Raw genomic sequence first — 25,783 nt, forward strand, 5'->3', positions numbered from 1 at the left:
TCATCAGCATTGAGTCACAAAATACACAACTCTAAATACACTGTGTCTGCTGCGCACAATTAAAATCCTAAATAGATATTTCCTGCTCCTCGTTCTCTGTCACTTCCCCCCCCGGCCCCCACATTCCTTTCCTGCTTTTAGTGCAGGCTTTCACTTTCACAGAACTAAGTTTCACTTTCAGTTCTGAAACATAAGACATGAAAGCAGCACAGCACCGGACTGCTTCTACTCTGGAGTTGCATTCAAAAACGTATTCTGGAATTCACTCTGGATCTACCCCGGAATTTTCTACGGATCGACTCTGCTCATCACAGAGAAGGAGCCCGGAGCACGATCCAGCCTCCAGCCGCTACCTGCAGACTGAGTGCATTTGGCAGTGCAACCTTGGCTTCCTGTGCGGCAACAGCCAGGTACAGTGCGCTCTTACACACACACTCAACGCTCCTCCAGTCCGGTGCCTTTAATTACCGCTCGGAGCTGTCGGAGGGGAGGGCTACCGTAAAGCAGAGCTGCTTCAGATCCACTGAGCAGCTCCCATAGTGAAAGGGAAACAGACCTGCCTGTCGACACTGAGGAAAAACTTTCAGTTTCACACAGCAAGAGTGGCGGCACAGCTAGCATTGCAATGTAGCATACAGGAATATCATTTACATTACTGCCATTTTGGCAGACACTTGGGCACTTGAATCACAGACAAACACACAGACATTTACCATTTACCATTTACCAAAAATGCCTGCCATTTACATGCATGCGCACACACACACACGCGCATACTGTAAACCCTCAAATTGTGTCTGGGGTCTTTTATTTACTTGGGCTGCACAAAGCACAGGCCTTTATTTGGGGCAGGCTTGTATTCGAGGCAGGACTTGATTTCTTATTAGGCTTCTGTTGTAGAATTTTATTCTTAGAAATAAAGTGAAAGGCTACACTTAAAGTGGGCCAACACTGTTCAACACTTCCTGTAACTGTTCAGAAATCAATTAGTGTTGGCTAATCAGGAAACACCGTTTGGTAAGTCATAGTGTCAGTCTTAACAGACTTAGTTTATTGCAAATATTCTCAAACACAATAAATCACATGCAAGTCCAGAATCCATAAAATAACAACTTGCCAGACACGCCTTCATGAACAATAACAAATTTGCGTAGATAACAGCAAGTTAAGGATCTTTTTTTCCTAAAGTGCGTTTTATTGTGAGACAGGCGTTTCGTTTGGAGCAGCATACCGTCGGCTACGTTATCAAAAGATTTTCGCTTTGGTTTGGGATTTAATCTACTTTTGGACTGTTTGATTCTATTCCTAAATGTTGGGACTGATGGGCACTGAAATCTGGGGTGTATTTGATGGTTCACTGTTAAGTTTTATGTAGTTGAAAGAGTGTCGGGATTTCCCCCCCGTCTGCTTATTGCGAGCCAAGGTAGCTGCTTTCATTCATTCATTGAACGTGCGCTGTGCTGTAAATACATGGAAACCTTATTGCGTAGCCAAGTAGCCTAAATTGAGTTAATTTTTAATTTTGCCTGATTTACTTTTTTGCCTCGCGGCAACAATTGTGTTTAAATGTATACTGCTTCAGCCTTTGGCAAGCTACTTAGAAGGGGGCGGCAAGCGACTGGTAGCTTGAGAGCAACGTGTTGGAGAACCATGGTGTAGGACAACGACTTTTCATTGGCAACAGTATTAAACCAACCAACAACATAAAATATTAAGAAGAGCTCTTTTATTACATTGAGTTAAATCGAAACAATGTCTTCTAGTGCTCATGGACTGATAGCCCTACTGGTAGGCAATATTACTCCAGCTTGTATTTTGGGGCCGGCCTTTATTTGTCCGAATCGACCACGCCCCCAGCTATTATCCGAGGCCCGGCTTCAAATAGAATCCCGTACACAATTTGAGGATTTACTGTACACATACACATTACATTACATTATTGGCATTTGGCAGACGCTCTTATCCAGAGCGACATACAGTTGATTAGACTAAGCAGGAGACAATCCTCCCCTGGAGCAATGCAGGGTCTTGCTCAAGGCAGGGCCTTGCTCAAGGGCGGATCATATTGTGGATCTTATTGTGGCTACACTGGGATTCGAACCCCCAACCTTGCCTGTCCCAGTCATTTACCTTAACCACTACGCTACACACACACACACATACATATATATATACACACACACACATATATATATACACAACATATATACACACACACACACACACACACACACACACACACACACACACACACACACAGGGGAGCGACAAATGATCAGACATGCAAACGCAGAGCAAAGGACAAAATGGCGGTACCTTTAGAGGGGTCTCCTAGAAGGGAGCTTGTCGTGTGTCCAATCCGCAGGCCCTTCTCACACACATCCTTCGCCTCCAAACAGAAGCAGATACGAGACGTTCAGAAGTGTGACTAGCGTGTACATACAATGCCATTTCAGTGGCTTTAAACCGCAACTGCCGAGACCTCCAGTCATTAGGTCATTCGGAAAGTGGCAGGGTTGTTTTGCGGTCGCAGATGGCTTGATCACTTCAGAATCAATTGGGACTGCGTAAATATATTATCCATAGACACCCACAGCTGTTTAGAATAGAAAATATTGTCCAGAGGGGATGTCAAAGAACTATGTTTAGTTTGTGTGCATCTGTGAAAAAAAATACATTCCTTCTTTCAACCATTGGTCCTGGAGGGCCGCAGGGTCAGTCAGGCCTTTCTTTTTCACCTCAAAATCAGCAATTGCTTCAGGCCCTAGTAACCAGTTGAGCTTAGATTACTCCAGAGCGACGTACAGTTGATTAGGCTAAGCAGGAGACAATCCTCCCCTGGAGCAATGCAGGGTTAAGGGCCTTGCTCACGGGCCCAACGGCTGTGCAGATCTACACTGGGGTTCGAACCACCGACCTCCCAGTCATGTCCCTTAACCACAACGCTACAGACCGCTGAGGTGAAGTAACTGTATCATCAGTGGCGTTAATCAAAATAGATTAAGTAAGTGCGGAGTAACAACTAGCAATGAATAGCAACAGACCCTGCAGCGCTCCAGGAGAAATAACTTGCGTACCGGCCCGCATCGCAGGACCGGACGCCCGACTATTCGTTCTCGAGTTAAGATAACGGCGTACGGTCCTGCTCCTTTGAAATGGCGAAGGCAGAGACGTTTTAATCGAGGAGGCTTTAAGCCCGGTGGCACCGTGTGTCCCCGGGCAGTATCGCGTGGGAGCCTCACCTCCTCCTGCCGGTCGTACAGCAGGAAGCCGTAGGTCTCTTCCAGCTCCTCCTCTGTGTAGCCCCCCTCCAGCTTCTCCGCATGGAAGGCCTGGTACTGTGAGGAGGGCAGCATCGGTTAACCACAAACCCCCCCAAAAACCCACCAGTAATTAGCTTTGTTTGGCGATGATCACAAGTTAACAGTTGATGGCGGCCATTTTGTTTTTTTTGTTTTGTTTTTCTGCTCCAGGCTTATATATCGGTTGAAGATGGAGTCAGTGCTGATGTCCAGCGGCCAGGGCTCTTACATACAGGTCAATGGCGTTACCGGAGATTTACCTGCACTTACACTGCGCTTTGTGCTTTGTTTGAACACATTCACACTCACATCCAGGGCCATGCTCCATTGTGAAACACGTTACATTACATTACATTACATTACATGGCATTTGGCTGAACGCTTTTATCCAAAAGCGACTTACAGTGGATTTAAGACTAAGCAGGAGACAATCCTCCCCTGGAGCAATGCAGGGTTGAGGGCCTTTGCTCAAGGGCCCAACAGCTGTGCGGATCTTTACATGTGCGGACCTTCATACTGTACGTGTACTTCGAAAGCTCAGAAGACCCCGGTGTGGAAATGACACTTACGCCATTCCTCTGCGTGCCGCCGTTGACCAGGTGGACGCCACTGTATCGGAAACGCGTCCTGGAGTCAGCGTGGAAGTACGAGTTTTGCAGGACGGGGAGAATACTGCTCAGGAATATTTTAGAGTCTGGAGGCACAGGCTGAAACAGACCTGGAAAGAGACACAGCCAATGTCTACGGTTAATCTTAAACAGGCCCACCACGCAGGACTTTCACGATGAAGATATTTTAAAACAAAAAACGCTCAGTGATTACTGCGATACACTGGCAACCTCTGTCACTGCAGGGTCTTCCGCCCAATACCTTAAATGTCTAATTGTGTTTGTTGTTACCGAGCGGTCACTATGTGGAATAGCTTGCCAGTGCATGTAATGGAGGCAGAAACATTGGGGGGGGGGGGGGGGGGGGGGTTTCAAGACCAGGCTTGATATGGTATTAGATTCCATTTAGCTTTTAGGCAAATTAGACACTTGGTAATTTGCAAACTACATTTTTTTCAGTTTTGTCCATCAGCCAGCGGGCTGTGACGGCCTGGGTCCCACTGCACGGAACTCACGTCACTGCTCACATTTTTGGGAGATCTTACCAGCGTAATTCCTCTCAAGGGCAGGGAGCTCACGCCTAAATCCAAAAGACTCTCAGACTTTCAGAAGGCTTGAAACGTCTGATAAAAAAAAATGAAAGCGGCAATGAACCGATGCGTTTGCGAGTATGCGCGTCACCAGAGTGTGCAGGCGGCCTGGAGCAGACTGACATCCACTGACGTCAGCAGCAGTGGCTAGCGTCACCGCTCGCTAACGTTTAGCTAAAGTTAGCCAACTAGATACAGACACAGCTAGCTAGCCAATTGGCCTGTGTGGAAAGCGACTTCTGAAGCTGATGTTTATCAAATCATATTAGACCGCGGTTTCTTGGGTGATGGCATCGCGGTCACCTGCAACAGAGAGACGAGGTTGAGAATATGGTGCAGAATATCAGAATGGTGAAAAATGTGTTCTCAGTTATTTTGAATATGGCATGATTGTTGGTGCCAGGCGGGCTGGTTTGAGTATTTCTGTAGCTGCTGATCTCCTGGGATTTTGATGCACAACAATCTCTAGAGTTTACTCAGAATGGTGTGAAAAACTAAAAACATCCAGTGAGTGGCAGTTCCGGGGACGGAAACACCTTGTTGATGAGAGAGGTCAACGGAGAATGGCCAGACTGGTTCGAGCTATCAGAAAGGCTACGGTAACTCAGACAACCGTTACATTACATTACATTATTGGCATTTCGCAGACGATCAACCACTCTGTACAAATGTGGTGAGCAGAAAAGCATCTCAGAATGCACAACCCGTCGAGGCGGATGGGCTAAAACAGCAGAAGACCACGTCTGATGAATCTCGATTTCTGCTGCTATTTGCTGCATGATAATGCACCATGTCAAGAAGCAAAAGTCGTCTCAAGGTGGTTTCATGAACATGACAATGAGTTCAGTGTTCTTCAGTGGCCTTCCCCGTCACCAGATCTCAATGCAATATAACACCTTTGGGATGTGGTAGGACAGGAGATTCACAGCGTGAATGTGTAGCAGACAAATCTGCAGGAATTGCATGATGCAAGCATGTCAACACGGAACAGAATCTCAAAGGAATGTTTTCAACATCTTGTGGAATCCATGCCATGAAGAATTGAGGCCGTTTTGAGAGCAAAGGGAAGCCCTACCCAGTATCAGTACAGAGTTCCTAATAAAGTGCTCAGTCACTGTATATTTGAAATAAGGTGCTGTGGTAAGTGGTTTCCTTTTGCATTGAGCAATGGATACACCTACAACTGAAATCAGTTATGTCCCAAATTTTGAAAGTGGGGAAACCAGGTCATTGAAACCATGTCAGGGCACCCAAAGTGTGCTGATTTTTGTCACTAGTTTACTAATCTCACACGTTTTCTTGGGTCAGCCCATCAGTACTAAGGTGTGGGAGCGCTGAACTGAGCCTTTTCTAATGAAAAACGTAAAAGCAAAGCAAATAGGCCAAGCTTAAACAATCGTGGCATAAAGTAAGGTAGCTGGTTGGCACAAAAGACAGCAACGTTAACTCCAGGGCCCCTGACGCAGTGAATGTCGCCAAATCATAAAATCAGTTGTTCAGAAGCTATCGTTCAAACTTCATGAATAACTACTGTTCATTTTGAATTCCCCAGTTACAATCCATTATCTAGCTATATTTAGAATGTAATGACCTCCCTCAGTTCAAATATTAATGTAAAACTAAAATACATTTAAAAAGCCAAGCTGCGTGACAGGTAAGTGACAGCGAATAGCCATGTCTCGTGCCGTCTTGCTTGCCAGCTCGATAAACAACTTGCTCCCTGATCAACTGGCTAACTTGTATCAGAATTGTAAGGAGTTCACTTACCGAGTGGCTACAGAAAAGCACACCGTGACATTAATTAACGAAGCTAATACAATGAAAGGACACAAACAGTACGTATAGTAGTTGGCTAACTAACGCAAATCGTCACCTGCTGTCGACGCAGCATTCATGGTTTCCATCGATGAAAACCGTTTTCCTTTGGTGATTCTTTTCCCTTTTCTCTTCATTGTTGATCCTTAAAAATTATTGTATCAAAGGGCATTCCACCTTGTAGTTACCATAGCCGGAAATGAGCCTCTATTGCCGCATCTAATGTCAATAAATTATTTCGCCCGCCGAGATCCATGAGCGTGGTCTGCTCCGATTATTTTAAAAGTGTTCTGGAAACAGGAAGGGCTGTAAAGTCACCAACCTTCCGTCATTTTAGACTGCGTTTTGTTTTCATAATTTTTGCACTCGCAGTAAAAGTTGACGGCACATTTACACGTCTCCATTTTGTTCGATATTTTACCAGGATTCATTCGCTAACGAACGCAACGGGGCGAAGGAACAGTCTTGATTCACGAAATAGAAACAGAAAGTTTAGGTGCATCCATTTTGAATCGCTTGCCTTGCTGCCTTGCTGCATTTCTCCGATCGCTAGTAGACGCAACTGAGCGTTTGCCATTTCCTGGAAAATCAGGATATCGCTGTTGCAGTGAATTTAGTTTAAGAAGGAAAATAAAATAAATAAAATCTCAAGTGTGTAAAGGTACATTTCCATAGGTACGTTTCCGCTTCTGTCGTAGAACGAATTTTCAGTTGCCTTTTTTCCGGATTGTTGGAATGTTGTAGAAATTGTGTAACCGGGGAACATGACCATGCCATGAACGCACTTCCTGTCTTAATCAAGATTAAACCGCATCACATTTTTTTGGCAAATGTATAGCCATGTATAGCCATGTATAGTTTATATACGTGCATCATTCCAACATGAGACTCTTTCAGCACATATTAGCATTATGACTGTTTTATTTTATTTATTTTTTTTATCCTAGTAAATCATACATCTCGTTTTTAAATTTAAATTTTCGTGTTGATATATTTCACGTGTGCACAACCTTGAAATGCTGACGTTTGAATACAGTATGCATACTGACGGTAATAGTGTGGTGCTTCACCAAAAAGCATACGTCTGGCCTGGGACCCAAAATTTATTTTTTTATTTAATTTTTTTGGGGAGGGGGGCAACTTTGCACAAGACCAGGATTACCCAGCACGAGTAGCCACAATAAGATCCGCACAGCCGTTGGGCCCTTGAGCAAGGCCCTTAACCCTGCATTGCTCCAGGGGAGGATTGTCTCCTGCTTAGTCTAATCAACTGTATGTCGTTCTGGATGAGAGCATCTGCCAAATGCCATTAATGTAATGTAATTGAATGTAAGTAGCATGGCAATTTTGTGGCTGGGGAATTTTCTTCAGCAAAAGACTCAATGCAATAACTTTCAAAGTTTGAGGAGCCACAAAATAAAAATGTATACAACAGGGAAACCATACAATTTCATTTTCAGGCAAAGCTTTAGTTGGTTCATGTTTCAATTAACCAGATCCAGTGAGATTTAAATGAGACCTGCATCTCATGCCAGTGCCTGTCCAAATACTTACGGACTGCACTGTACATAAGCATTTTTGTTTCCAATATCTAATCCAAACCTCATGTACAGTTCTGAGTAGCGTATAAGAAAGAAATCTTGCTTCCGAGATCACGTTTTTAAAGTCTTTAATAAATGGGGTTGTGACGCATGCGCATGACCAGTAAATTGGGCGACATCTGTAGAAAAACCTTTCGACTGACTTGCTTTAAGTTTCGTTATTTCCACACCGCAATCTCTGGTTTCATTATTTGAATTGCCAATTGCAGAGAAAAAAAATGTTCTGATTTTATATTATGTTCGCAAAAAAATTTATCCAAACTTTAAAAACGACTATATATACACAACTATATACGACCAATAAGACTTATTAAAAATAGCATATGGGCACAATCCTTTCAGCCATCTCAATTTTTACGCAATCATGCCCACATAATACTTATTGCAAAGTTGATAGCTAATAACTGCACAAAGCACTCGTGTATAAGTATGGAAAACTGTAAAATGATTGGTGACGACAATGTATCAAGTACATTACCCAACGCCACTCACAGACTACTTACAAAACCGTAGAGGAAGCTTTAGCGTCTCTCTAGCAAGCTCTCTATCAAAAGCGAAAGTAGCGACGTGGCTACACGGATATGACGTAGGGCAGGTTAAAGGGCATCCCCCAGAAAGAATGTGTTTTTCCGAGATTCTATGGTTGTAACAAGCGGTCAAACCGAGGTGAAATGATTTTAGTAGTGAACTAGCCAGCAACAGGTAGCGATATGGGTATATCTAAATGGAGTAATTTTTAAGGCAATGTCAGTCCAGGAAGTTAACATTAGCATGACAGTTACTGTACATTACTGATATGGCGAATAATCGGGCTACTGCACTTTTTCCATCCAATATTTCCATCCTAAACATAGCATATGGGATTATCACACTTTCTCATTTTTTATATCTGTAATTGTATCCATGCCATCCATGTATCCAGTCCTTCCAAATCCGTATTCGTTCATTATTTTCTCAAAATAAGCCAGGGAAACCTCATTTACCCACTGCACGGTCTGTGCCCACTTGTTCAAAGGCTGTTTACAATTGTCAGGTCATTGTAGAAATGTACGGTTGGCATAGGGTAGCTAGTCTTGAGTTAAAAATGGAATGGAGACAGACTATCTGCCCCGACTTGACTTGTTCAGTACTGGGTAATGGGTCATGTCACTGTATTAAATAAGGTCCCCTGGGGGGTTCTTGGAATTTGCGGGTATGCTGAACAGGTGTCAAAATAACACACACACACACACACACACACACACACACCAATCACACATATTGAATAAACTGATATGTGCTGCGGATTAAATCTAAAATCAGAAACTACAATATTTCCGGATTGATGCGATGTGGGCATTTTATTTCGGGACACATCAACGAACGGTTCTCCACTAGGAATTACTGCCACGACCCGCGTGTTAAAACAGACATGACGCACTTCGCTTCCACTATAAATACCGTGCCTAAACATGTGCTTTTGTTTATCCCGAAGTTCTGTCATAGACAGTACATTCAAAAGACAAGCACGCGGAATGGAAATGGACATAGTCACTACACCTTCGTTTTTTGGTGAAATAGGTGAGTCTGAATCAGCGATATTAGAATATTAAATGGCCGTACATGTGACCAGCTTAATCAGGACAGTGATAAGTCTCTTTAGCTCAATAGACTTTGAACCGTTTTGTGAATGGAAACGTTCCTATAGATCAGGGGTCTCCAATCTTATCCTAAAAGGGCCGGCGTGGGTGCAGGTTTTTGTTTTAACCCAGCAGTAACACACCTGATTATACTAATGAACTAATCGTGGTCTTTAATCAAGACCTAGATGAGTAGAATCAGCTGTCTTAGTCCTGTGCTAAAACAACAACCTGCACACACACCGGCCCTTTCTGGATAAGATTGGAGACCCCTGCTATAGATTGATGAAAGACAGATTCAGGCTCGGGCTAAGAGGTTGGCATGTTTTTCTCCATTAAATAAAAAATAATCTAAAAATCAGAATGAGATAAAACCCTTCCAAGCTCAGTCGTAAATAAAACCATGCTGGTACAACCAACCCAAGTTACCACGTTTAACGGACGGCAATAGATCTTTGCGCAAGCGAAATTACGCACGCTGTTGTCAGTAGACTGCCAACTAGGGAGAACCGCTTGTTACATTACATTACATTAATGGCATTTGGCAGACGCTCTTATCCAGAGCGCGACGTACAGTTGATTAGACTAAGCAGGAGACAATCCTCCCCTGGAGCAATGCAGGGTTAAGGGCCTTGCTCAAGGGCCCAACGGCTGTGAGGATTTTATTTTATTGTGGCTACACCGGGATTAGAACCCCCGACCTCGCGCGTCCCAGTCCTTTACCTTAACCACTACGCTACAGGCCGCGATGCTTGTCCCTTAAATGTTTTATGCCAGGCAACGTATTAGTTTACACCTGCACACATCCCAATCCTCCCCTGAGGCATGTCGCTCCTTGATGATGCCACTTGTCGCTGCCATAAATTCTGCCATATTCACGTGCGACGGCAGATATTTATATCACGAGCACCGCACCTGTTGAGGCATCTAAAGTGATGGGGGCCAGGCTGAGGATAGATTATTTTTGACAAGATAGTAAAGAGACTATTTCTTTGGGGTTTTCGCCTCAAATAACGTGACACGGGATCATCGGTCAGATTGCTGGTGTTGATGATGAACGGCGCCCCCTGCAGGGCTGTGGGCGGTGCGCACGGCGGTGCACGAGGCCGCGTTCCTGGGCCACGCCCTGCTGCTGCACCAGCTCATCCAGAGCGGAGCCGCCGTCAACACCATGACGATGGACTCGATCACCCCCCTACACGAGGCCTGCACACAGGGACAGGCCCAGTGCGCCAGACTGCTGCTGGAGGCCGGAGCGCAGGTAGGAGAGACACCCTCCACACAGGTGAGACGAGACGGGTCACACCCTCTCCGCAGGTGAAGGCCCCAGGTGGAAGAGACATTGATGAGACACGGCCACACCACCCACCCCCAAACAGGAAAGAACTGCACAGGACAGATCGATGTTCTTACGTCGGATGCAGCCCGGAATGAAAGATTCCACCCCTAAAACATAAAACATAAGCCATATCAGTAGTGCTTTTTATCAGATGATGGTCTAACCCTTCTGCTCCTACAGGTGGATGTCCCCACAGTCCTGATGCTCTTACCCCTCTGCTCCTACAGGTGGATATGCGCACGGTCCTGATGCTCTAACCCTTCTGCTCCTACAGGTGGATGTCCCCACAGTCCTGATGCTCTAACCCCTCTGCTCCTACAGGTGGATATCCGCATGGTCCTGAGGCTCTAACCCCTCTGCTCCTACAGGTGGATGTCCCCACAGTCCTGATGCTCTTACCCCTCTGCTCCTACAGGTGGATATGCGCACGGTCCTGAGGCTCTAACCCCTCTGCTCCTACAGGTGGATGTCCCCACAGTCCTGATGCTCTAACCCCTCTGCTCCTACAGGTGGATATCCGCACGGTCCTGATGCTCTAACCCCTCTGCTCCTACAGGTGGATATCGGCATGGTCCTGAGGCTCTAACCCCTCTGCTCCTACAGGTGGATGTCCGCACGGTCCATGGCAGCACTGCGCTGTGTAACGCCTGCGCTGCAGGAAGTCCGGAGTGCGCCAAACTCCTGCTGGAGTACGGAGCCACCGCCAACCCCACCCTCACTGCTCTGACCGCTACGCCCCTGCACGAGGCCTGCATCCGAGGTCAGAGCGGAGTGCGTGTGCACACACACACACACACACACACACACACACACACACACACACACACACACACACACACACACACACACACACAGGCACACACAGTGATGTCATACACTGGTAAGGCGTGTTCTCCTGCAGGTAGCGTGGACTGCGTGCGGCTCATGATCGCAGGCGGCGCTGAGCTGGAGACGTATGACATCTACTTTGGGACCCCACTGCACGCGGCGTGCACCAAGCAGCACGTGGAGTGTGCCAGGGTGCTGCTCAACGCAGGTGAGAGGGGGGAGCATGCGATACGTAAACATAACGACTGGAACCGGGAATAATAATTTCACGGAGCAGTTCTCTTCTCATATTTTTTGGACAGTTTTTCTCCCGGCCGGTTTGCTCCAGAATTCGAGCGGCAACAAGTCTGAGCTTCTTAAAAAAAAAACTCAAATAAAATAAGAACTGTGAAACTGTGTGTGAATGCCGCACTGTGGTTTACTCGAGGGGCCAACGTCAACGCTGCCAGGTTTCACGAGACGGCGCTCCACATCGCAGCCAAACACGACAGCGTGAGTCTGATCCAGATGCTGGTGGCGTTCGGGGCGGACCGGCGCGCCAAAGACGGGCGCGGCAAGAGGCCCGTGGACTACGCCCGGCCTGGGTCCCACTCTGCTCAGTGCCTGGACTTCTCCGGAAGTTAGTCATCGCACTGTGGCCCGCATTACCCTGAGCGCACATTATTATTAGTACACAAACCATGCACGGATATAAACTATTAACAAGTATAAACAATGAAAGCATTAAAAAAAGGAGCATCCAGGTCCCCTGTGCTGAGTTTGCGCCTCTCTGTGTGATATTCTGAGAGCCAGTGTGTTCTCCTGTCTGTTTGCAGGTACCCCCCAAAACCTGCAGCACCTGTGCAGGCTGGCTCTACGGAGTGCCCGGGGCAGAAGAACGCTCCAGGGGGTGTCCAAACTCACCGTACCTTACCTCTTACTCGACTACCTCTACTGCTCCTGAAGAAAACAGCACAATCGCTTCCCACCGCACCCCAGCTACCTCTCCAACCACACCCGACCCCAGGAGACGGCCGCACTTTAATCCCAGACAATGAACACAGGTGTATAGCCCAAGCACTGCCTTTAAAAAAAAAGATGACTTTACCGGTCAGAAATAACCTGAATCATAATACTTAAAAATACTATGAAAGTGAGATTGTAATCCCATTGTAACTACAAAAGGACTGTAAGAAATGGGATTTTCGTGCACACCAGTTTTATTGTGGTCAACGTGCCGTCATACCGTTTGTCACTATTTTTTTTCCACGAAATGGGCGTTGAAGCAGGCGCAGGTTAGGAGGGTAGCGTGAAAATAGTAAGAGTTGGCAAGAGCGCGGAACGAAAAACTGCAGTTCCCAGAATTCGTCTATTCATATCTCCATCTGTCCAAACGAGTAATCATGTGATGGGGCAGTGCAATAACGACGAACGCGTTTTATAGTTATGTATTTTTGTAAAACGGAAGCTCTCTTGAGGTCGATCAACGGTTTGCTTAAAGTAGACGGATATCATGGAAAAGGAAATCGCGCCAAGCAGACCTAACTACTTTGGAGAGATAGGTGAGTCTCCTTAAGCAAAGCGGTCAGCTCCGACCCCGACTCAGAATCATTGTTTACAAACGCTGTCGACCATGACCTGATATTCGGAAAAGCTCGCTGACGCACCGAATGCTCCTCGGTGACACGAACGCCAGCGTTCGACTAAGTGCCGGTTGCAAATCTCAAAATAATAGCACGTAACCTTTTGTGTGACCTAGCAATGAATGTTGAGTTCAGAATACTATCGGGGATATCGGATTTCATGTGTGGGGGGAATGGAGTATGGATTATTATAGCCTTGTAAAACTAGGCTATTTACATGATGCATGTGATATAGCAATGTGAATACGCTGAATATTTGTTATGACTCTGAACTTTATAATTCAGGTTGAAGGATCAGAAATGTAATTTTGTGAAATGTTTGAAATTGTATTTGAACAGTAATGTAAATGTTGTGAAAGAACAAGTGAATTTCAGTGTTGTTTTCAAGTAGTAAAAGTGTGAAATACTTCGAATTGCTACTGTACAGAAATATACCAATGTATTACAAGTATGTTTTGTCGTTTTTTATTTTTGTTTTGTGATGTGTGGTTGGGTTGGTATGGGCAATCCCCATCTAGTATAGATCTTGGCTATATTATTGACTCTATTACCGAGAATTTGGCATTAATATAAATAAAAAAATTTGCGTAAATTAAAGCAAAACACCTGGGTCTTCACAACACAACCACAATGAAATGGAGAAATATGCAAGCGACTTTAATGTTTTGTAAATCTCTAACGTATTTATTAAAGCTGACATGACGTAATGCAGCAGTTACTTTTTAAAGCACAAAAGTGCATTGCTCGGTAGCCGCAAAAGAAGTCAAATAGTTACAGGTCTTCGATTAATTTTTCAGGTCATATTTTTGCCGACACACAGATCAGTCTAGTCTTCCGAGATGGCATTGACAATCATTAAAACCATAGCGGTGTAATTTAGCAAGTGAACTTTTTTTTTTTTTTCCTCCTTCTTGAGAACAGACCTTAGCTAAACCCTCAGAGGCAGGATATATTTCTATTGTGAGAATGCCTGGTATGTGCTGTCACACGGGGAACAGTTCTTCTATTGTAGCCAGATTATGAAGTTAAGTCCACACTGATATAAGAAGCCATGATAAGAGGCTTTGCCCCCATATCACCCACAATTGCAGTGACAAGTTTCACAAGCATTCCAAGCACGAAATAAAAAAGAAAATAATCATTTCCTAACAGTACAGTCTCAGAATAATTCACACACACACACACACAAGCACGCATGTATGCGCACACACTTTTAAACGTCCACAAAGCGTTTTGGTGCTCTTGAATACCAGGTTAGACGGTTGTTCTGACCCTCTGTGGCCCTGGCAGGCTGCTGGGCTGAGAGGACCCAAGTGCACGAGGCGGCCTCCCTGGGCCAGGCCCAGAGGCTGCAGCAGCTCATCCAGAGCGGAGCCTCCATCAACACCATGACGATGGACTGCATCACCCCCCTACACGAGGCCTGCATCCAGGGACAGGTCCAGTGCGCCAGACTGCTGCTGGAGGCTGGAGCACAGGTAGGAGACACAGGCCACACCCCCTACACAGGTCACACTGAGGTCACGCCCTCATACTCCACACAGGTGAGACAGACGGGTCACACCCTCGCTGCAGGTGATTGACAAGGCGGCAGGTAGGAGACACAGGACACACCCCCAACACAGGTCACACTGAGGTCACACCCTCAAACTCCGCACAGGTCACACTGAGGTCACACCCCCTCTGCAGGTGATTGACAAGGCCACAGGTAGGATAGACAGGCCACACCCTCTACACAGGTGAGACAGACCCACATCCTCTACACAAGTCAGAGGTCACACAGGTCACACCCTACACAGTCTTCTGCTCCTACAGGTGGATAGGCGCACGGTCCTGATGCTCTAATCCCTCTGCTCCTACAGGTGGATGTCCCCACAGTCCTGATGCTCTAACCCCTCTGCTCCTACAGGTGGATATCGGCATGGTCCTGAGGCTCTAACCCCTCTGCTCCTACAGGTGGATGTCCCCACAGTCCTGAGGCTCTAACCCCTCTGCTCCTACAGGTGGATATGCGCATGGTCCTGAGGCTCTAACCCCTCTGCTCCTACAGGTGGATGTCCGCACGGTCCATGGCAGCACTGCGCTGTGTAACGCCTGCGCTGCAGGAAGTCCGGAGTGCGCCAAACTCCTGCTGGAGTACGGAGCCACCGCCAACCCCACCCTCACTGCTCTGACCGCTACGCCCCTGCACGAGGCCTGCATCCGAGGTCAGAGCGGAGTGCGTGTGCAGACACACACACACACACACACACACACACACACACACACATACACACACACACACACACACACATACACACATACACACATACACACATACACACATACACACATACACACACATACACACATACACACACACACATACATACACACACATACATACACACACACACACACACACACACACACACACACACACACACACACAAAGACACAGACAGACAGACAGACAGACACAGACACACACAGACAGACAGACACATAAACGCATAAACACACACACGTACACGCACGCACGCACGCACGCACGCGCGCACGCACACGCGCACACGCGCACACGCGCACACGCGCACACGCACACACGCACACACGCACACACACACATATACACACACACAAACACACACTCACACACACACACACACACACACAGACACAGACACAGACACAGACACAGACACAGACACACACACACACACACACACACAGACACAGACACAGACACACACACACACACACACTCAGGCACACAGTGTGTTGTCATACACTGGTAAGGCGTGTTCTCCTGCAGGTAGCGTGGACTGCGTGCGGCTCATGATCGCAGGCGGCGCTGAGCTGGAGACGTATGACATCTACTTTGGGACCCCACTGCACGCGGCGTGCACCAAGCAGCACGTGGAGTGTGCCAGGGTGCTGCTCAACGCAGGTGAGAGGGGCGCTGCATTATCACTTTGGAAACCAGCAGGACAGACAGATCGACAGCACTGTCATTCGAGTTGAATTAAACAAAAAAATGGGTGGACCTACCATAAGCTAGCAGTCATTCCATGCTGCTGTGTGGTAAAAACTCTTTGATTGGACCAGACTGCCAGTCAGTGATTGACAGCTCATTGTAGCTCCACCCATCGTGAGGTGTCTTTTTACATTTGGCTGTGTAACACTGACACACTGTGGTTTATTCGAGGGGCCAACGTCAACGCTGCCAGGTTTCACGAGACGGCGCTCCACATCGCGGCCAAAGAGGGCAACGAGGACCTGATCGAGGCGCTGGTGGCGTTCGGGGGAAACGTGTACGCCCGGGACAACCGCAGCAGGAGGCCCGTCGACTACACCAGGCCTGGGTCTGCCTGCGCGGCGTGCCTGCAGTTTTATCAAAGTTAGTCGTCATTTGACTCTCCGTTACCCAATTATATGGGCAGCCTGTAGCATAGTGGTTAAGGTAAATGACTGGGACACGCAAGGTCGGTGGTTCTAATCCTGGTGTAGCCACAATAATACCCGCACAGCTGTTGGGCCCTTGAGCAAGGCCCTTAACCCTGCATTGCTCCAGGGGGGGATTGTCTCCTGCTTAGTCTAATCAACTGTACGTCGCTCTGGATAAGAGCGTCTGCCAAATGCCAATAATGTAATGTAATATGATTCATAACAGACAATTACTGCAATAGTTAAGCATTTTGTTTATTACTAAAACATTTAAAATTAAAATAAAATAATAATAACTTGGTTATCCCTCTCTAAAGGTGTGTCCAGTTCAGTTTGTGATGAATAGGTTCCTGATTCTGGGTGATGTCACCGAATTACATGACATTACATTACATTATTGGCATTCGGCAGACGCTCTTATCCAGAGCGACGAACAGTCGATTAGACAAAGCAGGAGACAATCCTCCCCTGGAGAAATGCAGGGTTAAGGGCCTTGCTCAAGGGCCCAACGGCTGTGCGGATCTTATTGTGGCCACACCGGGATTAGAACCACCGACCTTGCGTGTCCCAGTCATGTACCTTAACCACTACGCCGCTACGCATCCCATGAGCCTCTTTGCATTTGTCCGCAGGCACCCCCCTGAGTCTGCAGGAGCTGAGCAGGGTGACCTGCAGGAGGTCCCGGGGCATGAGAGCGGAGGACAGCGTGTGCAAACTGAACCTCTCCCCTCGCACCATCAGCTACCTCTCATACCACTGAAGAAGCTACCGCTCATACCACTGAAGAAGAAGCTACCGCTCATACCACTGAAGAAGAAGCTACCGCTCATACCACTGAAGAAGAAGCTACCGCTCATACCACTGAAGAAGCTACCGCTCATACCACTGAAGAAGAAGCTAGCCCTCATACCACTGAAGAGGAATCTCACTCCACCCTCACCTATTGAATGAGACCTCACCCAACCAGAGGACCCTAAAGACGCGGGAACTCTTCAGAACCGGAAAGACTACTGTGCAGGATAATCCCTTAAAGAGCGAGAAAAGCCGTGAACGTGAAATACTGTAAGGATTGTAATTTTAATTTATTTTTTGAGACGACAGGAAGAAAAAAAACTGGAAACGTATGTGTGTTGTGCATCATTAGAATGCCCTTCAACCCCCAACTGTACAGTAATATGATCAGTTTCCAAAGGAGTAACACTTGCGAAATAAGAGCAAGGTAATAACCCTGGTGTTACACAATCATGTGAATCTCATGTGCCTTGGTAAGAGAGACACATGTCCATCACATGTGCTGAAGAGCACTTATTTTCGGTACTTGTTTTGTACACTACATATAGTCCTGTTCTAATACAGCATGCATGTCCGACAACCATCTTTTACTGCATCGTAATATTTCTCCACTTATATGGGCAAGCCGAGGAAGTGTGGCAATGAATAACGAGGGGGGAAAACAGCAACTCCCAGAGTTCTCCATGTCCGTCAACATCGGTGTCAAAACAACAGCGATCACGTGATATGGCAGTGCCCCAACCATCCACAAAATACGTTTTAGCTGAATAGCTATGCACTGTACAAGATATATCTATCTCTCTTGCGTACAGAAAGGGTTATTATAAAGGATAAATTATGGAAATGGATATCGAGCCAGACAAGCCTTACTTCTTCGGAGATATCGGTGAGTGTCCTTAAAGCTGGAAGGCTAACCGGGTAGCACAGCGGCTCCTTTTACAGTTTACAAACACGAAGACTGACCTAAATGCCGGAGATAGCTCGTGTCAACGTTCTTCATACACGCTCTGTGAGATACATTTAAGTAATATTAACCAAATTAGGAATCGGATGCCTTTGCCTTTGATGCCGTTTGGCCTTGCTGGAGACATTGGTTTCTTAAAATAACATAACTGTGTGAACGATGTTGTGCATTTTCCACATTTGCGCCAAGCCATGTTGTTGCGGACGCATGATTTCGTTTTTTAATTCCGTAGTGCATATTTTAACCACGGGAAACTTTGGGATGTTATGTAAACAAGATTGAATAAATTATTTGTAATTACAATTATTTTTTCACATTTATTGATACGAATGTAAACGCATCTCCCATAACAATACAGGAGAAATGTTTTCAGCCTGACCCCAGTTTGATGAGCCAAGTTGTGGTATACTTTATATGAAATTATAAGAAATACACAATCCCCTTGAAGCAACAATGAAAAAACCTGTAAGAACAAAAAATGTATGTCAGCCATTTTGGGTGAATAATACATTAGTGCTGACACGTGAGGGATCACGATAAGCACAAGAGTTGTGTGGGAATGCTTCTGGGGAGCAATATAATGCTATGAAGTCGTATGTGGACATCATTTAGAGGGGCCTCCATTATAAGCGGTATAGCAGGGGAGGGTCTGTCCCTTTACGCGCGACAGTGGTGTGGTTTTGAGCACCAGGGCTCGAGACACAGACCCTTACCTGGTCTCCCCTGGCAGGCTGCTGGGCTGAGAGGACCCAGGTGCACGAGGCGGCCTCCCTGGGCCAGGCCCAGAGGCTGCAGCAGCTCATCCAGAGCGGAGCCTCCGTCAACATTGTGGCCGTGGACTCGATCACCCCCTTACACGAGGCCTGCATCCAGGGACAGACCCAGTGCGTCAGACTGCTGCTGGAGGCTGGAGCACAGGTAGGAGAGACACCCTCCACACAGGTGAGACAGACACAAACCCTCCACACCAGTGAGACACACCCTCCACACAGGTGAGACAGACCCACACCCTCCACACAGGTGAGACAGACCCACACCCTCCACACAGGTGAGACACGCACACCCTCCACACAGGTGAGACACGCACACCCTCCACACAGGTGAGACAGACCCTCCACACAGGTGAGATAGACGCACACCCTCCACACAGGTGAGACACGCACACCCTCCACACAGGTGAGACAGACACACAGTCTCCACACAGGTGAGACAGATGCACACCCTCCACACAGGTGAGACAGATGCACACCCTCCACACAGGTGAGACAGATGCACACCCTCCACACAGGTGAGACAGATGCACACCCTCCACACAGGTGAGACAGACGCACACCCTCCACACAGGTGAGACAGACGCACACCTTCCACACAGGTAAAGACCAGTCCAGGGGCCTGTTCCATGAAGCAGGATTACGGAGTTAGCTGGATAACTACATTGAGTAAAACCTGTAACCCTCAGAAATCTGGAACATGGACTGAAGTAAAAAGAGCTGTTCCAGGTTTTACTTTTTTCGCCGTTATCCAGCTGACTCTTTGTGCAGTCATCCAGCTTTATGCAGTTATTTGGATAACTCTTGGTGCAGTTATCTGGCTAAATCCTGCTTATTGGAACAGGCCCCTGGTCACATTGCGGGACGTTGCGGTGACGTTGCGCTGACGTTGCTCTGACGTTGCTCTGACGTTGTTTTTCGGGGTACAGGTGGACGCGCGGAACGTGGACGGCAGCACCCCGCTGTGCGAGGCGTGTTCGGCAGGGAGTCTGGAGAGCGTGCGGATGCTTCTGGAACACGGCGCCAGGGTGAACCCCACCCTCACCTCCCGCACCACCTCCCCCCTCCACGAGGCCTGCATGGGGGGTAAGGGCAGCCCCCCCTCCTCACTCCTCCAGGTCACGTGACCCAGAACGTTTCCTCGCCTGTCAGCCGTGGGAACACGTCAGCGAGGGCACCGCTGACATCACAGGGCGCAGAAGAGTGGGGAAAAGGGCGTGGCCTGGGCCTGCTAAAACTCTGGCCATCAGTGTCCTCTCAGAAATGAAGTGGCAGTGGAGGGGCATTGTTGCTCTTCAAGGATCAAATTTGCCCAAATGTACCCTGAAAGTGCAGTAATGTTCTTGTTGGGTATAAAGTTTTCCAAGCAAAAAAGGTACAAATTAATTCATTATTTATTGCTGACTAGGGGTACAATTTTATGTTCCAGTCGTGTACTGCCCCATCTGCAAGCCTTTTTCGGGACTTTTTGTACCTTCTGAGAGTGTGCAGTGACAAATCTCTATACTGAGGGGTCCTAACTGCTCCAATTCACTGTGTGCGTGTGTGTGCCTGTGCCTGTGTGTGCGTGTGCGTGTGCGTGTGCGTGCGTGTGTGTGTGTGCGTGTGTGTGTGTGTATGTGTGCGTGTGCGTGTGTGTGCGTGTATATGTGTGCGTGTGTGTGCGTGCGTGTGTATGTGTGTGTGTGTATGTGCGTGCGTATGTGTGTGCGTGTGCGTGCGTGTGTGCGTGTGTATGTGTGTATGTGTGTGTGTATGTGTGCGTGTGCGTGTGTGTGTATGCGTGTGTGTGTGTAACCCAGGTAACTCGGATTGTGTGCAGCTGATGGTCACCAGAGGGGCGGGGCTGGAGACGTATGATCTGTACTACGGCACACCGCTGCACGTGGCCTGTGCCAACGCACACGTCGGCTGTGCCAAGGTGCTGCTGAACGCCGGTGAGCTGGGGGGTAACGGGGGGGGGGGGGGGGGGGGGTAAACTACCCAGGTGATGAGGTAGATTCTGAATCTCCAGGTGATAAAGGGGATTCTGAAACGGGGTGAACGTGTCTTCTGGAAAAGCAATCATTTGTCAATCCAGCACCCAGCACATGCCATGAGCCCAGTGAGTGAACAATGTTCATCACGGTTAACTGGGTACACGGATTTGTCTGTTAGCTCGTCCTTAATACTCCGGAATAGCTTCTCTTTAAGAACGAGGTTTTTAGCCCTTATTTCTCTAAACGGCACGTTGTACATGGAGATCCGTCTCGTGCATCTTAACTGGTGCACTCTGACGGAGTTCCGCAGCCCCAAACCCTGAAGCAAAAAGATACAGCATTAACCCGCGGATGTTCTGAGAAGTCAGAGTTTTTGACAAATAGGCGATAACCACAGTGTGTGTGGGTAAGCGGCAGATTAGGCAGCGGCCGGCCCTCCTGCATTTCTGACACCGATGCTGGCATTTTGACGGTTTTTATCCGTAAGGTGCGAAGGTGAACGCCGCCCGGTTTCACGAGACGGCGCTCCACCACGCGGCGAAGGTGAAGCGCGCGGATCTGATCGAGCTGCTGGTGGAGTTCGGGGGCAACGTGTACGCCAAAGACAGACACGACAGGAAGCCCAGCGACTACACCAAGCAGGGGTCGCCCCCGGCCCTCTGCCTGGAGTTCTACGAGCGTGAGTCACTGCGCCTCCTCAGCGCTGAACATTTCACATGCAATACTGCGTTTCTATCATTCTGTAGTGCCCGGTCCGTTCAAAGGTCTTCCTATGAGTCTTTGCTGTAATATAACAATGATTTTGTTATTTAGCTGACGCTTTTTAAGACATACAGTTGATTAGACTATGCAGAGGACAACCCCCCCATGGAGCAATGTAGGATAACAGCTGTGTGGATCTTATTGCGGCTATACCAGGGCTGGAACTACCAATCTTCCAGCTCCCAGTCATGTACCTTAGCCACTAGGCTACAGGCTGCCCCAGTCACATACCTTAGCCACTAGACTACAGGCTGCCCCAGTCACGTACCTTAGCCACTAGGCTAAAGGCTGCCCCAGTCACATACCTTAGCCACTAGACTACAGGCTGCCCCAGTCACGTACCTTAGCCACAAGGCTACAGGCTGCCCCAGTCACGTACCTTAGCCACAAGGCTACAGGCTGCCCCAGTCATGTACCTTAGCCACTGGGCTACAGGCTGCCCCAGTCATGTACCTTAGCCACTAGACTACAGGCTGCCCCAGTCATGTACCTTAGCCACTAGGCTACAGGCTGCCCCAGTCACGTACCTTAGCCACTGGGCTACAGGCTGCCCCAGTCATGTACCTTAGCCACTAGACTACAGGCTGCCCCAGTCATGTACCTTAGCCACTAGGCTACAGGCTGGCCCAAACCTGCAGTTTCCGGTCTGTCCGCAGGAACTCCCATGAGCCTCCAGCAGCTGTGCCGGGTAGTGGTGAGGACGGAGCTGGGCACCAGGGCCCTGGACGTGGTCTCTAAACTCGACCTGCCGAAGCCCATCATCGGATACCTGCGCTACTGCTGACCCACAGGCCTATCAGCTCCCGCGTGACGATTTTTAAAACCAGCCCCCTCCCCCTCCCCCTCTCCCACAGAACATACGCACAACGGGGCGAGGTGGGGGCACTGGACACCGTACTTCCTCTGAAACAGTGTTATCATCGCCTCACGGCACGCACAAAACGCGAGTCACCAGAAACATCCTCACTCATCCTTTCTGGTGAATCTCCCATCTGTGTGCACGTCCATTCTGCACAGCCTGACGGAATCACTTGAAACAACTCGGATATCTTTGCGTAAGGGAAACGGGGAGGAGGACTTCAGCTGAGAGGGCATATCCCGTAAATGCAGCTTGTGCCTAATCTTAATGTTTTAGAAAGCTCACAAGCAAACCGGACAGAGGACAGCAGCTAATCAGTATCCATATCCATATGAGGGACACGCAACACATTCCTGCAAGGAATTGTGGGTCTTGGCCCACAGGCCATATTCTGGTGCTCACTCTTCTCAATAAGCTGGAGAGATATTAAATACATTCAACAGGAATGGCTAAACAAGGGTCTTAAATATCACTTTGGAATAAATCAGACAATTTTATGCTGCTTTTAGGTTTGCGCGTAAATTCTCTTGACGGTTTTGTTGTGCCCACTGAACCCTCCAGTAATGTGAAATCCGCCTGTGGTGAAATAATTGTTGATTTGCACAGACAATTTATGTCTCACAGATTTGAATAACTACTCTTGATTTTATTAAATTTTTTTCTGATTTTAGACAGAGCAGGAACAGTACAGGTGAAGTGGAATTTTACAGGTGTCCGTTCTGATCACATCGCTGTTCCTATTTCATTGCTGCTTAAAGCATTCCGTGCAATGGATGATTTTAACATCTAAATGAGCATTACATCCGTTACATTTATTCACATGTTTATTTATTGCATCATTAATCCTTTAAAATTTGACTTTTGAATGTCTTGAGTAAATGCAACTTGAAAATAGTGTTAGTTCGATGGATTTTAAAGAATAAAATGTGATTGACATCCAACATTAAAAAGAACCTGAACGGTCCAGATGTGCCTGCCCTCTCGTGATGTTTCACAGCAGTGGTCACCAGCCCTGTTCCTGAGAGCCACCATGCAGGAGGTTTTCATTTCAACCCTAATTCGGCACACCTGACTCTACTACAATGGGGTGACTTTGGCTGTCGGAGGGTTGCATTACATTACATTAATGCCATTTGGCAGACGCTCTTATCCAGAGCGACGTACAGTTGATTAGACGAAGCAGGAGACAATCCTCCCCTGGAGCAACGCCGGGTTAAGGGCCTTTCTCATCTTATTGTGGCTACACCGGGGATCGAACCACCGACCTTGCGGGTCCCAGTCATTTACCTTAACCACTACGCTACAGGCTGCCCCCCAGGGTTAGGGCGATGGGGTGCAGGATTTAGAGAGACAGCCGCAGGTTTTAGGGGCGCAGGTTTTAGGGGGAGACAAGGCACAGGTTTTAAGGGCGCAGGTTTTAGGGGGTTGGGGCGCAGGATTTAGGAACGCAGGTTTTAGGGGTGCAGGATTTAGGGGGAGACAAGGCGCAGGCTTTAGGGGTGCAGGTTTCGGGGGAGACAAGGCGCAGGCTTTAGGGGTGCAGGATTCAGGGGGAGACAAGGCGCAGGCTTTAGGGGTGCAGGTTTCAGGGGGAGACGAGGCGCAGGCTTTAGGGGTGCAGGTTTCAGGGGGAGACGAGGCGCAGGCTTTAGGGGTGCAGATGTCAGGGGGAGACAAGGTGCAGGCTTTAGGGGTGCAGGTTTTAGGGGGAGACAAGGCGCAGGCTTTAGGGGTGCAGGTTTCAGGGGGAGACAAGGTGCAGGCTTTAGGGGTGCAGGTTTCAGGGGGAGACAAGGCACAGGCTTTAGGGGTGCAGGTTTCAGGGGGAGACAAGGCGCAGGCATTAGGGGTGCAGGTTTCAGGGGGAGACAAGGCACAGGCTTTAGGGGTGCAGGTTTCAGGGGGTTGGGGTGCAGGATTTAGGAACGCAGGTTTCAGGGGGAGACAAGGCGCAGGCTTTAGGGGCGCAGGTTTCAGGGGGAGACAAGGCGCAGGCTTTAGGGGCGCAGGCTTTAGGGGCGCAGGTTTCAGGGGGAGACAAGGCGCAGGCTTTAGGGCGAGCGGTTGCTCCAGTAACCTGAGGAGCAGCTCTGAATGCACGGGCGCGGCTTCTGTGAAAAGCCGGACCTCGGGGAGCCCGTTCCGAGCACTGGAAGTCAGTTCAGGTGAAACTTTTTCACGTGCCAAAAACATGGCTTAATTGCCTCACTGGGAAAGGGTGTGAATATATATATATAAATATATATATACTTGCATGTAAATGCGAGTCTATTTTTGTCAGGGGACTGCAACCCAACCTCATCCTGGAGAGCCGCTGGGTCTGCTGGTCAGCACTTAGAGACGGTATGCAGCTGAGATAGCCATGCATTATCTATTCAGAGTAATGTCAATCACTATGATAATACACATTTCAAGTCAGACATAAAATCTGCACTGAAAAACGGGGCAGGATTGTGTGGGTGCCGGGACAACGCCCTTTCCCACCTGAACTGCTCCCAAAATGTACCACCCACAAACAAACAAACAAACATGACTAGCGTGGCTACATCTATCGAGAAACTATATTTTACCATGCAAAGGGCCCTGGTGGGATTCGAACCCATGATGTTATCCACTGCACAATTGTGCCACCACCACCGTGCTGCTAGACACCTTAAGAACAAACACTCCTAATAAACCCCACGCTGTGGAGTGCTGGAGCATTCTTCTCCCTTTACGTTTCATCATCTATCCCAGTATTCCCATGGCTGACACGCTCCCTGCCACCGGTAACACCCTTAAGTAGTGATTTCACATTCAGAGGAACACATAAAAGGTACCTTGTGGAGCCCCCTGGACAGAACAGGGTCCTGCAGCCCTGGGGTGAGAGGGTCCACTTCCTGCAGCCCTGGGGTGAGAGGGTCCACT

The 25,783-nt window shown here is 48.0% G+C and overlaps 4 protein-coding genes across 4 annotated transcripts in view; 3 read left to right on the forward strand and 1 right to left on the reverse strand.

The window, feature by feature from the left end:
- The window catches only part of LOC133118858 (uncharacterized), a 38,513-nt gene extending 15,737 nt beyond the window's left edge, over positions 1 to 22,776 (reverse strand). The window contains exons 1-7 of the mRNA XM_061229115.1: positions 22,636 to 22,776; positions 21,417 to 21,574; positions 20,204 to 20,421; positions 19,220 to 19,357; positions 3,872 to 4,020; positions 3,243 to 3,338; positions 2,317 to 2,389 (exon numbers count right to left, since the gene is read on the reverse strand). Coding sequence (XP_061085099.1) covers positions 2,317 to 2,389; positions 3,243 to 3,338; positions 3,872 to 4,020; positions 19,220 to 19,357; positions 20,204 to 20,421; positions 21,417 to 21,574; positions 22,636 to 22,776 — 973 coding nt within the window. The remainder of the gene's footprint in view (positions 1 to 2,316; positions 2,390 to 3,242; positions 3,339 to 3,871; positions 4,021 to 19,219; positions 19,358 to 20,203; positions 20,422 to 21,416; positions 21,575 to 22,635) is intronic.
- On the forward strand, positions 9,391 to 12,655 carry LOC133119372 (ankyrin repeat and SOCS box protein 13-like). Its single transcript, XM_061229914.1, has 6 exons — positions 9,391 to 9,476; positions 10,609 to 10,796; positions 11,478 to 11,634; positions 11,776 to 11,910; positions 12,130 to 12,321; positions 12,518 to 12,655. The coding sequence occupies exons 1-6, from the start codon at positions 9,431 to 9,433 to the stop codon at positions 12,643 to 12,645; spliced, it is 846 nt and encodes a 281-aa protein (XP_061085898.1). The 5' UTR covers positions 9,391 to 9,430; the 3' UTR covers positions 12,646 to 12,655.
- Positions 13,104 to 18,809, forward strand: LOC133119371 (ankyrin repeat and SOCS box protein 13-like). Its single transcript, XM_061229913.1, has 6 exons — positions 13,104 to 13,243; positions 14,615 to 14,802; positions 15,375 to 15,531; positions 16,119 to 16,253; positions 16,512 to 16,703; positions 17,383 to 18,809. The coding sequence occupies exons 1-6, from the start codon at positions 13,195 to 13,197 to the stop codon at positions 17,508 to 17,510; spliced, it is 849 nt and encodes a 282-aa protein (XP_061085897.1). The 5' UTR covers positions 13,104 to 13,194; the 3' UTR covers positions 17,511 to 18,809.
- LOC133119373 (ankyrin repeat and SOCS box protein 13-like) lies at positions 18,294 to 23,840 on the forward strand. The gene is made up of 6 exons (XM_061229915.1): positions 18,294 to 18,428; positions 19,237 to 19,424; positions 20,206 to 20,362; positions 21,079 to 21,213; positions 21,743 to 21,934; positions 22,674 to 23,840. The coding sequence occupies exons 1-6, from the start codon at positions 18,380 to 18,382 to the stop codon at positions 22,799 to 22,801; spliced, it is 849 nt and encodes a 282-aa protein (XP_061085899.1). The 5' UTR covers positions 18,294 to 18,379; the 3' UTR covers positions 22,802 to 23,840.
- The last annotated feature ends 1,943 nt before the right edge of the window (positions 23,841 to 25,783 follow it).

The sequence above is a fragment of the Conger conger genome, chromosome 19 (genome assembly GCF_963514075.1).
Source record: "Conger conger chromosome 19, fConCon1.1, whole genome shotgun sequence".
Classification (NCBI taxonomy): Eukaryota; Metazoa; Chordata; class Actinopteri; order Anguilliformes; family Congridae; genus Conger; species Conger conger.